Genomic DNA, 14,416 nt, shown 5'->3' with positions numbered 1-14,416 from the left:
TCTGGTTTAGATGTCTCCAACTGCTCAAGCAAATGTCCTTGTTCACAACTTTCCACCACCTCAATGGCCACATTTAATACACAAGGGCCCTGATTATCTTTGGTAGTTGGGATTTGGAGAGTTTTTTTGGGGATACAGCATTGAAGAAGGCCCTTCAGCCCACTGCATCCATGCCAACCATCAATTAACCATTCACACTAGTTCCATGTTATCCAACTTTCTCACCCACTCCCTACAATTCACCTACAAACCCGCATGTCTTTGGGATGTGGGAGGAAACTGGAGCATCTGGAGGAAACCCATGTGGTCACACTGAGAAGGTGCTGTTGGGATTTACATGATATTTTTCCATGTTGAGCACCACACAGAAGATATTTAAGGCCCATGAATTCTCTCAGCTGTGCTGCTTCAAATGAAGCATGGATTTCCCTCCAATCAATTGGCCATGATTTATATAATAATCCTTGTTCAGAAGCGTCTTTCCTTAAAAAATATCAATGAATTAGCAGCTATCTTTTCTCGGTTATCATGGTCGTAAATTGGTGCCAATAAAGTCTTTCCTTCAAAAATAGCAGTGGGGTAAATTAGCAGTTATATTTTCTCGTCCAAAACGTCAGAATTTGGAAACGATAGAAGTGGTTAAAAAATATATTTGGACAAATGATTTGTACCAATGCATAAAGTCACCTCACATTTCATTCATTCTCATACTTCTGTGGCAATGTTCCTGATCCCTGCCTGTTTGCTAACTCTTGGCAATCAGAGACTTCTCTCAATGCCAGTAAAACCGAGAATCAATTTCAGGCACTAGTGCCTTCACAGTTTCAGAAAGATTTCCAATGGAATTTAAAATTTTACTGGGAACTGTGAATGAAAAATAGCTACAGTAAGCCTGAGAACAAATGGCCAGAAAGAAAGACTATGGAAATGAAAGAGAGCTTACTTGAAAAATAAATGGGGTGAAAACTGGAGTGACAGTTGCAGTAACAATATAGCAGAGTACGAATATATCATCTCCTCTAAAGTTTGGTTCTGTTTTATCTCTGGCACTTTCTCATCCATGCAACATTGCACCAACAATGTCATCACATGCAGGTGCAATTAATGCCAAGTGCATTTCGCATTCCTGGTGATTTAATGAGCAAGCTAGGGTCAAAAATGTGACTTTTATGGAGATGGGATGAACAGGCTTGTAAAGCACATTCCAGATTATCTTTCTAATTCTCCCACCAAGGAAACACAATTCCCTCTCAGCCTTTACCGACTGCACTTTTCACGCCTATTCCTGAGAGACAGTTGGCATGCTGATTTTGGGAGGTGGAGCAGTTTGCTGGGTCATTTTGGAGGGGAGCAAGAGACAAGAGTCAGTGTGTTATATACAATGCCCTCCATAATGTTTGGGACAAAGACCCATCATTTATTTATTTGCCTCCCTACTCCACAATTTGAGATCTGTAATATAAAAAATCACATGTGGTAAAAGTGCACATTGTCAGATGTGGTATATCTGATCAAAGGCCATTTTTATACATTTTGGTTTCACCATGTAGAAATGACAGCTGTGTTTATACATAGTCCCCCCATTTCAGGGCACCATAATGTTTGGGACACATGGCTTCACAGGCGTTTGTAATTGCTCAGGTGTGTTTAATTGCCTCTTTAATGCAGGTATAAGAGAGCTCTCAACACCTAGTCTTTCCTCCAGCCTTTCCATCATCTTTGGAAACTTTTGTTGCTGTTTATCAACATGAGGACCAAAGTTGTGCCAATGAAATTCAAAGAAGCCATTATAAGACTGAGGAACAAGAATAAAACTGTTAGAGACATCAGCCAAACCTTAGGCTTACCAAAATTAACTGTTTGGAACATCATTAAGAAGAAAGAGAGCACTGGTGAGCTTATTAATCACAATGGGACTGGCAGGCCAAGGAAGACCTCCACAGCTGATGACAGAGGAATTCTCTCTATAATAAAGAAAAATCCACAAACACCTGTCCAACAGATCAGAAACACTCTTCAGGAGTCAGGTGTGGATTTGTCAATGACCACTGTCTGTAGAAGACTTCATGAACAGAAATACAGAGGCTACACTGCAAGATGCAAACTGTTGGTTAGCCGCAAAAATAGGATGGCCAGGTTACAGTTTGCCAAGAAGTACTTAAAAGAGCAACCACAGCTCTGGAAAAAAGGTCTTGTGGACAGAGGAAACGCAGATTAACTTATATCAGAGTGTTGGCAAGAGCAAAGTATGGAGGAGAGAAGGAACTGCCCAAGATCCAAAGCATACCACCTCATCTGTGAAACACAGTGGTGGGGGTGTTATGGCCTGGGCGTGTATGGCTGCTGAAGGTACTGGCTCACTTATCTTCATTGATGATACAACTGCTGATGGTAGTAGCATAATGAATTCTGTAATGTGTAGACACATCCTATCTGCTGAAGTTCAAACAAATGCCTCAAAACTCATTGGCCGGCGGTTCATTCTACAGCAATACAATGATCCCAAACAGACTGTTAAAGCAACAAAGGAGTTTTTCAAAGCTAAAAAATGGTAAATTCTTCAGTGACCAAGTCAACCACCCGATCTGAACCCAATTGAGGATGCCTTTTATATGTTGAAGAGCAAACTGAAGGGGACTAGCCCCCAAAACAAGCATTAGCTGAAGATGGCTGCAATACAGGCCTGGCAGAGCATCACCAGAGAAGACACCCAGCAACTGGTGATGTCCATGAATCGCAGACTTCAAGCAGTCATTGCATGTAAAGTATATGCAACAAAATACTAAACATGACTACCTTCACTTACATGACATTGCTGTGTCCCAAACCAAAATGTATAAAATGGCCGTTATTAAAATCTGACAATGTGCACTTTAACCACATGTGATTTTTTTCTATTACAAATCTCAAATTGAGTACAGAGGCAAATAAATAAATGATGGCTCTTTGTCCCAAACATTATGGAGGGCACTGTATAGACCAGAACTGGTTAAGATAACAGATATTGATTGCATTGATGCAGCTGAGAAACAGGTTATTTGGCCTAAATCGATCACCGTTCACCCTTCAACACTAATTCTATGCTATCCCACATTCTCAGCCACTGGGTTGGTTAACTGAAACTCGAGTGTTAATTTGGGCAAATACATACAGATGCAGTTTGGGGAATTCAATAGAGATGACAGGTTCTGAATAGGCAGCAGAAGGATTCAAGTGGTGAGGCTGAATGATAGTGGGATCCAATTCAATTGCCCGGCAGTATGTGTATGAACAGTTTGTCAATGCTCAGTTTCAGCTTTTGTACTAAACAAAGGGCAGCTTTGGTATCAAAGGGCCCTCTTCAGCAAACAACAGGATAAAGATGGCTTTTCAGCGAGAAAGATAAATGAATCCTCCTGGAATCTCTGAGATTCAGCTGTGAAGAGCTGTGGCCAATGCTGATGCGAGTGTTTTAGTGATCCACACTGATATAGTAGAACAGTAAAAACGAGCTCGTGGAATGAATGTCAAATATTCAAGTGAAAAACAAAATGGTATCATTCTGGGCCTTTTGCTTATGGACATTGCTTTTCAGTATGTCTCGTCTAACTATACAAAAGTTACTGAAGGCTCAAGAAAGGCTCAGTGTTACATGTGGGTGGTGTGTATTATTGTTGGCAGCCTGGCAATAAATACACTTTCATGTTAGAACATAGAACAATACAGCACAAGATAAGGTCCCGAAGCCCACAATGTCCGTGCTGAACATGATGGCCAGTTAATTTAATTAGCCTCTACCTGGACATGATCCATATCCCTCCATTGCCTGTATATCCATGTGCTTACCTAAAGGCCTCTTGAATGCCACTATTGTATGTGCCTCCACCACTACTCCTGACAGCATGTTCCAGGCACCCACCACCCTCAGCATAAAAACCTGGCCCCTCCCCTTTGGTCTTTGACTGATAGCCCTATAAATATAACTCTCAGGAGAAACAACATTAGAAAAACATTGATTGTAGTTATAATTTGTCAGACCAGTGAGTACAACATTTCCAATGAAGAATAGGGTGTTAAACTGCTGTTTAGTTTAGTTTATAAAGGCTTTTTGTTGCGTGCTAACCAGTCAGCGGAAAGATTATACATGGTTACAATGGAGCCCTCCATCGTGTACAGATACAGGATAATGGGAAGGAAATAACGAGTAGTGCAAGATAAACTTCAGTAAAGTCCGATTAAAGATAGTCAGAGGGTCTGCCATGAGGTAGATAGTAGCTCACAACCACTCTCTAGTTGTTGGGAGGATGGTTCAGTTCCCTGATAACAGCTGGGAAGGAACTGTCTCTGAATCTGCAGGTGTGCGTTTGCACACTAGTGTTCGTGTCATTGGAGGAGTTATACACTGGCATTATTAAATATTCTGGCAAAGGTTGAAAGTTGAATTACTGACAGTAACTGGCCCAACTTTGCTGTTCTCTGGTTGAACATGTTTTCAACTCCACAAAGTTGATTTTTTTTTGCATTTAGCATTGAGAGAACACTTTTATTTTAACAGATATGATAGCGACGTTTAAGAGGCTTTTGGATATGTGCGTGGATGTGCATGGATATGCGCGTGGATATGTGCGTGGATATGCGCGTGGATATGTGGTGGATATGATATATGCGTGGATATGCGCGTGGATATGCGCGTGGATATGTGCGTGGATATGTGGTGGATATGCGCGTGGATATATGGTGGATATGAGCGTGGATATGTGCGTGGATATGCGCGTGGATATGTGGTGGATATGTGGTGGATATGCGCGCGGATATGTGCGTGGATATGTGCGTGGATATGCGCGTGGATATGCGCGAGGATTTGTGTGGATATATGCGTGGATATGTGCGTGATTATCGTGTGGATATGCGCGTGGATATGTGCGTGGATATGTGCGTGGATATGTGGTGGATATATGCGTGGATATGAGCGTGGATATGTGCGTGGATATGCGCGAGGATATGCGCGTGGATATGTGGTGGGATATGCGCGTGGATATGCGCGTGGATATGCGCGTGGATATGCGCGTGGATATGCGCGTGGATATGCGCGTGGATATGTGCGTGGATATGCGCGTGGATATGCACATGGATATGCGCGTGGATATGTGCGAGGATATGTGCGTGGATATGTGCGAGGATATGCGCGTGGATATGTGCGTGGATATGCGCGTGGATATGCGCGTGGATATGCGCGTGGATATGCGCATGGATATTTGGTGGATATATGCGTGGATATGTACGTGGATATGCGCGATGATATCTGCGGGGATATGTGGGGGATATGGGCACGGAAATGTGCGGGGATATTTGCGTGGATATGCGCGTGGATATGCGCGTGGATATGCTTGTGGATATGTGGTGGATATGCACATGGATATGTGCGTGGATATGCACATGGATATGCGCGTGGATATGTGCGTGGATATGTGCGTGGATATGTGCGTGGATATGTGCTGGATATATTCGTGGGATATGAGCGTGGATATGTGCGTGGATATGCGTGTGGATATGCGGGTGGATATGTGCGTGGATATGCGCGTGGATATGCACATGGATATGCGCGTGGATATGTGCGAGGATATGTGCGTGGATATGCGCGAGGATATGCGCGTGGATATGCGCGTGGATATGCGCGTGGATATGCTTGTGGATATGTGGTGGATATGCACATGGATATGTGCGTGGATATGCGCGTGGATATGCGCGTGGATATGCGCGTGGATATGCGCGTGGATATGGATATATTGGTGGATATATGCGTGGATATGTACGTGGATATGCGCGATGATATATGCGTGGATATGTGCGTGGATATGCACGCGCGGATATGTGCGTGGATATGTGCGTGGATATGCGCGAGGATATGCGCGTGGATATGTGCGTGGATATGTGGGGGTGCGTGGATATGTGGTGGATGGATATGCGCGTGGATATGTGGGTGGATATGCACGTGGATATGTGGTGGATATGCGCGTGGATATGCGCGAGGATATGTGCGCGGATATGTGCGTGGATATGCGCGAGACTATGCGCGTGGATATGCGCGTGGAAATGTGCGTGGATATGCAAGGAATAGAAGGATATGGCAGCAGAGAGGAATCATTTAACGTCTTCATGTTCAGCATTTACTTTGTGCCTGAAGATGCTGGTCCTGTCCTGTATTGTTGTTCTCTGTTCTACAATATGAAACTGCGCCGCAACAAAAATTATAAGGAAAAAGAGCAAGTTGTCTCAGGTTGAAAAAGTGTGGTAAAGAATATTTGATCTGAAATGTTCATTTTGTTTCTCTTTCCACAGATGCTGCCTGAACTGCTGAGTTATTCCAACATTTTCTGTTTTTATTTCAGCTTTAACAAGTTTCTGTCCAAAGACTGTAAACAAATTAATTAACGCTCCTTTGGAAACAAGCTGGTTTCATGAAGCATCGCAGAATAAGACTCTTCTCACCTGTCAGCTGCGGGTTGATGGAGTGGTCTCAACTCTTGGGATGAGAGGAAGCAGTTGGAGGCCAAGCCCCCCACCACTCGGATTCTGAAAGAATGTCCAAAGTTCTGATGATAGAAAAGAAATTATACAGTGAATCTGTTTGATCGTAACATGCTGACTACAGACTTTACTTTAGAGATACAGTGTGGAAACAGGTCCTTCGGCCCATCGGGTTAACGCTAACCAACGATGGCGCTACCTAGCACACACTGGGGACAATTTTACAATTTCACGAAAGCCAATTAACCTGCAAACCTACAGGGTTCCCTCATGAAACCCGGAGCACCCGGAGAAAACCCACGCCGTCACAGGGTGAACACACAATTTCCATACAGACAGCACCGTAGTTCTGATACCTGATATAAAATGTACATGGTCTACAGTGACAGAACCTCATTTCATAATCATAATCATAATGTATTATCAAAGTATGTTTTGCAACATACCAGGAATTTGGTTTGCCATACAGTCATACCAAAAAAGCAACAGGACACACAACTACATAACAATTTGACATAAGCATCCACTATAGCGGCTTCTCCACATTCCCCACTGTGATGGAAAGCAAGAAAGTCTTATCTTCTTTCCTCTGTTCCTCCCGTAGTGGTGGGGGTCGAACCATCCACAGCCGGCACATCGGGGGGTCAAAACTCCCGCGGCTTAGAGTCCCTGAAGCCGGTCCCCAACCAGGGACTGCGAGCTTCACGATGTTAATGTCCGCAGGTTGGATCACCAAAGGCCGACCCCTGGCAAAGGGATCGCCCGCTCCAAGATGTTAATGTCCACAGGCTCCGCAGTTTTGGAGCTCTAGAAGTCCCAAACAAGAGGGTGCCAGCTCCATGATGTTAGGCCGCAGTGCGGACAGGGATACCACACGGAAAAAGTCACATCTCCGTCGAGGAAAGAGATATATCCCCCACCACTCCTCACAAATACAAACACTAAAGATGAGCTCAAACATACATTTTACAACAAACTAACACCACAAAGAATGAGAAAGACAAAAACAACAGCCCGTTGGTGAGGCAGCCATCGTGCCGTGCCCCCTGAATCCACTAGTCAGTCTCTTGGTGAAATAATGTCAAATTAATGATGAATTAGATATGGTTCAATATTGTGAAGACAAGCTCACAACATTCAAATTCAATTGACTGACAAATTCATTTTCTGCAGATCCTTCGTATTGGATGCGGACTAGAATCCAGATGACTGAAGTACAATTCAGTTCTACAATCCAGAGCTGTCAAACAGTCACCCTCACTGAGAATAAAATCTTCCTCTAAAACCACATGTCAAAGTAGATTGCCTGAAGAAATATTGCTGGAAGACTGATTTAGGAATTTGAGCACAGACAGTTCACTGTCAGTAATTAAAATACTCTGGAGTCAGGTTTGCCTGTGGAAAACCAAACTTCACAGGGTAGTTAGTTTCCAACTTGACAACTTGCTGAATGCACATTATGGAATAGTATGTCAACGATTGTGACTGTTTGGGCTCTGTATCTCCACAGGGATTGGAAACGCTTCCTAGTTTGCAGAAACCCTTAACCCACTTTTCATACCAACCTCACAAATGTTTCCTGTCAGACTTTCAGGATGATCACTGTGCTCAAACATCAGTCTGTAATGTGGCAGCACCAATAGTATCCACACTTGCCTGTGGCAGGGATTGCAACTTCCACATTCACTTCATTAGAACAACCCACAGTACTGGAACAGAAGTACGTTTCCCTCAACTCAAAATAACAAAAGCAGTCTTCCCTGACATTAGCTGGAGGGATGAGTGTCAATTAAACATAATGTATAGTATAGCACAGTGTCTAAAGAAGGGAGCCTGTTCCCTCCACAGAAGCTGCCTGATCCGCTGAGTTCCTCCAGCACTGTGGAAAAGCTCATCATTCCAGCATCTGCAGTTCCTTTTATTTTTGCATAAGAACACACTAGGTGTTCCGCAAGCTCATTTATTTTACGAGTTGGTGAAAATGAGAGTGTACTGACCAATGATTGTATGTGGATGTTTGTGGAAACTAGGATCAAATCCTCATGATCAGAACTATCTCCTTTTCATCTCCACCTTTATCCACTCATCTGTTAATCACCTCAGTCGTCACTCTCCACTGACGTCTGAAGATCATCCTGGAACGCCATCGGCTGGTGCAGTCGACAGAGTAGGAAGTAATTCTTAGAACACAAAGTATTGAAGTACCTCAGCGGGTCAGGTGGCATATATGGAGGTAATGAACAGGCCATGTTTCGGGTCAGGACTCTTCTTCAGACTAATTATAGTCGGGGGAGAAAGTTGGAAGAGAGGTGAAGATGGGACATAACCTAGCGAGTGATAAGTGGATATAGGTGAGCGAGGGGGGGGGGGAGGGGGGCTCTGATTGGCAGATGGGTGGACAAAGACTTGAGATGAAATGGAGATGGAAAGGAGACAAGGAGACAAAAGAGTGTCAGTTAAGGAGAGAAGAGGAGTGAAAAGTAAAGCTGGAGGGAGGGGTATAGATGAATGAGGAAAGAGAAGAGTGAAGCAGGCAAGGGGGATGTTACCTAAAATTGGAGAATTCAATGTTCACACCATTGGGTTGTAAGCTACCCAAGCAGAATTTAAGATGCTAATCCCCCAGTTTGCCTGTGGCCTATCTCTGACAGAGGAGAAGGCCTAGGACAGAAAGATTGGTATGGGAATGGGGAGTTATTTAAGGTCATAAGGAGTATGAATAGAATTAGGCCATTCGGCCCATCAAGTCAATTCCACCATTGGTGGCAAAAACAGGAAAGTAGACTATTATCTGAATGGTGGCCGATTAGGAAAAGGGGAGATGCAACGAGACCTGGGTGTCATGGTACACCAGTCATTGAAAGTAGGCATGCAGGTGCAGCAGGCAGTGAAGAAAGCGAATGGTATGTTAGCATTCATAGCAAAAGGATTTGAGTATAAGAGCAGGAAGGTTCTACTGCAGTTCTACTGCAGTTGTACAGGGTCCTGGTGAGACCACACCTGGAGTATTGCGCACAGTTTTGGTCTCCTAATCTGAGGAAAGACATTCTTGCCATAGAGGGAGTACAGGGAAGGTTCACCAGACTGATTCCTGGGATGTCAGGACTTTCATATGAAGAAAGATTGGATAGACTCGGCTTGTACACACTAGAATTTAGAAGATTGAGGGGGGATTTTATAGAAACTTACAAACTTCTTAAGGGGTTGGACAGGCTAGATGCAGGAAAATTATTCCCGATGTTGGGGAAGTCCAGAACTAGGGGTCACAGTTTAAGGATAAGAGGGAAGTCTTTTAGGACCGAGATGAGAAAATCATTTTTTACACAGAGAGTGGTGAATCTGTGGAATTCTCTGCCTCAGAAGGTAGTTGAGGCCAGTTCATTGGCTATATTTAATAGGGAGTTAGATGTGGCCCTTGTGGCTAAAGGGACCAGGGGGTATGGAGAGAAGGCAGGGATGGGATACTGAGTTGGATGATCAGCCATGATCATATCGAATGGCTCGGTCCCCAACTCGAAGGGCCGAATGGCCTACTCCTGCACCTATTTTCTATGTTTCTATGTTTCTATTCAACCATGGCTGATCTATCTCTCCCTAACCCCATTGTCCTGCCTTCTCCCCATCACCTCAGACACCCGTACTAATCAAGAATCTATCTCTGCCTTAAAAATATCCACTGACAGCCTCCACAGCCTTCTGTGGCAAAGAATTCCACAGATTCACCACCCTCTGACTAAATACATTTCTCCTCATCTCCTTCCTCAAAGAACGTCCTTTAATTCTGCTAAATATGTAATATGGTGTTATCTACATTTGTGCTCATTTCCAAAATTTACTTCAGAGTACATTAGGGAAAACAAATGTTAGAACTGAATGTACCACCATGCGTAAACATTTAGCACAGGCAGGCAGTGTGGGATGCATTTCTATGCTAATCAGTTCAGGGAGGACAGAAGGAAAAATAACATTTGAAATTGGAAAAAAAAATGTAAGGCAGTTCTCATTTGTGGTTTATCAGTGTTGAAGAAATTTCAAACCATATGGCTGTAACTATCTGCTACATAAAAATGTGACAGATTTAGCATTTTACTTCATGGGATAAGACTTCCACTTCCTGCCACTCCGACAATCCCGATATTAAGGCTGTCAAACGATTTTCACGCATTGAGCACTGTAATGTTTTATGCCACCGCTTGAATATCAATCCTATATGTGGCTTGCAATCTACATTTTCTTTGACTTCAATGTACCTGTAGCTAATTACACAGTCAGGGAGTGTTCAATCTTAGAAATAAACTGGCAGTTATCTTACCAGCACTGTATCTCTCTCAGACATGACCCCTTATATTGCCTGCCAATTTTAACTGTGCATCATCTTATGGAAATAATTAAATGTCCACAGATTTTAATTAAACCGTTCCTATAATTCGACAGTGAAGGACTGAAATACTCAAATAGAAGTTGATAGGATAACTCTTTTATGACCAGAGTATTAACCAATCTTTTTATTTCCGGCTTTGGGTGGTATGTTTTGCCCTGCTGCACATGTCTTTATTTCAGGTTTAGCTCCTTATTCTGTAAAAATATCAATACATTCTGTTTCGAAGCATTGTAATTAGGGTAGCAATATCTTTATCAGGAGACAGCGAAATGAATTTGTACCAAATTGCATTTGTTAGTTTTGGCTATTAATTCAATAAAAGGAATGGTGAGGATAAAGTATTATCATTCAAATTCGTGTAGACCAGATGTTGGCGGCAAATGTTGGTGAGAATGGTCTCTCACAACATGTGTGCAAACTGTATTTAATCATGTGTTTAAGAGGGAACTGCAGATGCTGGAGAATCTTCCCTTCAATTCTTCCCTTCCCTCTCGGTCCACCCCCTCCCCGGGCACTTTCCCTTGCAACCGCAAGAGATGCAACACTTGTCCCTTTACCTCCCCCCTCGACTCCGTTCAAGGACCCAAGCAATCGTTCCAGGTGCGACAGAGGTTTACCTGCATCTCTTCCAACCTCATCTATTGCGTCCGCTGCTCTAGATGTCAGCAGATCTATATCGGTGAGACCAAGCGGAGGTTGGGCGATCGTTTCGCCGAACACCTCCGCTCGGTCCGCAATAACCAAGCTGACCTCCCGGTGGCTCAGCACTTCAACTCCCCCTCCCACTCCGTCTCCGACCTCTCTGTCCTGGGTCTCCTCCATGGCCACAGCGAGCAGCACCGGAAATTGGAGGAACAGCACCTCATATTCCGTTTGGGGAGTCTGCATCCCGGGGGCATGAACATCGAATTCTCCCAATTTTGTTAGTCCTTGCTGTCTCCTCCCCTTCCTCAGCCCCCCTGCTGTCTCCTCGCATCCCCCAGCCTTCTGGCTCCTCCTCCTTTTCCCTTTCTTGTCCCCACCCACCCCCGCCCCCGATCAGTCTGAAGAAGGGTTTCGGCCCGAAACGTTGCCTATTTCTTTCGCTCCATAGATGCTGCTGCACCCGCTGAGTTTCTCCAGCTTTTTTGTGTAACCTGTATTTAATCATTGTAGATGCAAGGAAGTGCAGATTTGGAATCTTGAGCAAACAATCACAAATTGCTGGAGTAATTGAGCAGGTCATGCAGGATGTCTGGGGAATATGGTTAAATGACATTATTGGTTTGTACTCAACATGGATAAACAATGTTTTGGATTCTGAAGAAGGGTCCCCACCCGAATCGTCACTTCTGAATGTTGAGTCTCAAGGAGGATCATGATCTAAAACGTAACCTATCCATCTTGAGTCTCAAGAAGGATCCGAACATGAAATCTATGTGAATGTGAAGAAGGATTCTGACCCAAAACTTTACCTATCCATAGATAGACACAAAGTGCTGAGGTAACTCAGCGAGTCAGACAGCAGCTTTAGAGAAAAAGAATGGGTGATGTTTCAGGTTTGGACCCTTGTTCAGACTGCATTTAATTATTGTAGACACAAGGAACTGCAGATGTTGGAATCTTGAACAAAAAAACACACTAAATGCTGGAGTAATTGGGCAGGTCTGGCAATAATCAATTTTGGCCAACATGCTGCAGTAGCAAATATATAGTTTGTAGACTTCGATCTCTTGGGATCTTCATCAGTAAATTTTAAACCCATTATCCACATCTACGGATTGCACTAAGGAGCACTCTATACTTGGTACTTATACTGTATACTTTGTACTATATACTTTGTATTATAATGGTTACTTAGTATTAACTTATTATATTATTGATCATTATCTATTTATTTTGTTTTATTGGGTTAATGAGCCTGTTAAGCTGATTGCTGTTATTTTTGTCTGTGTTTTTATGTAGTGTTTGTTATTTTATGTTGGGGTGTGTGTGTGGGGGGGTGGGGTGGGAGGGGGGGGGGAACTTTTTGAATCTCTCCCTGCACTGGAGACCCGACCTTTTCTCGTCGGGTCTCAGTCGTCGTTGAGGCCGTAACGAGGAGCGGCCTCCAACAGGAAGAGACCGGGGACTCAGGTGTCGACTCACCGTTGCCGTCGCGGAGCTGGCCGGGTCCGGAGCGGTGGAGGAGCGCTGCTGCTGCTGATGCTGTTGTTGCTGCTGCTGCTGCTGCTGCCGGAGAGTCGGAGGCTCTCTACAGGTCTGTGGACGACGGCGCCGGGAGCCCACGGCTCCCTGGGGGGAGACCGCTTTTCGGGGCTTCTGCGGAGGCGACTTCTCCCGCCCGAGTTGCGGGGTCGAAGAGCTCCTGGAGCGGGGCCTACATCACTGCCCCGCGCGGCTGGAATGGCCGCGGACTCTGCGAGCGCACACCGGGGGCTCCAACACCAAGACCAGGTGTGCGACCTCGCACCACCCGGCGTGGCTTTAATGGCCGCGGGACAATCGCCATCGCCAGCCGGGGGCTATGACTTTGACTCTGACATCGGGGGGGAGAGAGTGCAGTGGAGAGATAAGTTTATTTGGCCTTCCATCACAGCTATGTGATGGATGTTTATGTTAAATGTAATTATGTTGTGTCTGGGGTCTATTTGTGTGTAATGTATGGCTGCAGAAACGGCATTTCGTTTGGACCTCCAGGGGTCCAAATGACAATTAAATTGACTCTTGACTCTTGACTCTTGACTCTTGTTCTGTTGCTGGTATATATGACAATTAAACACTCGTGACTTACAAGCTAACACACAAGCAGAATTTGCGTTAGAGTATAATCTTCCTTCTGCAGTGTGGGTCATGATTCAGACAGTCACCATGCGGGCTTGTTCTCAACCCTGGGGGTTAATTCCCCTGAGATACCTTCAATCTGCTCAACCTTTCTAAATGGCTTTGCTGTCAAGAGGGAATTTATTTTATTACCTCCGCTGCCACCTACAAAATGGGATTTTAATGTATGGGAGTTAGTCCATATAGGTCACTTTATAAAGTTCAGCACAGCATTGTGCAGGTTAAATTACTCCATTCTGTTGGAAGATATATGCCACAGCTTGGCTCCCACTGGGACAAGGGTGTTGAATTCATCCTGTAATCCTTTTACTCTTTAATAGCCTCCATCAAATAATATTCAGCTACATTTAATCAAAGCTGCTCAATTGTCCCATAAGATGAATGTAATATTTTTCAAGTGTGAACATTTTTCCCAAAGCGTGCAGCAGTTTCTCTTTGTTGGGGGGGGCGGGCAGTTAATGAAGTCAGATCGACTCGAGAATTGAAGCAGAGACTATCTGAAGCAGAGACTATCTGAAGCAGAGACTATCTGAAGCAGAGACTATCTGAAGCAGAGACTGTGATTAAAGGGACAGCGTACAAGTAAAGAACTAAAACAAAACACAAGGATGTGTGGTAGGGAGCAATTGTACAAATATATCAATAAAAGACTGCTTCTGATTGTTAGAAGTTCCGAGGGACAACACATTGGTTAAGCAGCAGTTG

The 14,416-nt window shown here is 44.2% G+C and overlaps 1 protein-coding gene across 1 annotated transcript in view; it reads right to left on the bottom strand.

Annotated features, from left to right (window-relative positions):
* The window catches only part of LOC129708077 (ubiquitin carboxyl-terminal hydrolase 43-like), a 285,523-nt gene that overhangs the window by 28,200 nt on the left and 242,907 nt on the right, over nt 1-14,416 (bottom strand). Inside the window, exon 9 of the mRNA XM_055653607.1 lies at nt 6,469-6,572. Within this exon, the coding sequence (XP_055509582.1) occupies nt 6,469-6,572 (104 nt within the window). The remainder of the gene's footprint in view (nt 1-6,468; nt 6,573-14,416) is intronic.

This window comes from Leucoraja erinacea, chromosome 23 (genome assembly GCF_028641065.1).
Source record: "Leucoraja erinacea ecotype New England chromosome 23, Leri_hhj_1, whole genome shotgun sequence".
NCBI lineage: Eukaryota > Metazoa > Chordata > Chondrichthyes > Rajiformes > Rajidae > Leucoraja > Leucoraja erinaceus.
The sequence above is the reverse complement of the archived record's forward strand: the minus strand, read 5'-3'. Positions and strand labels throughout refer to the sequence as shown.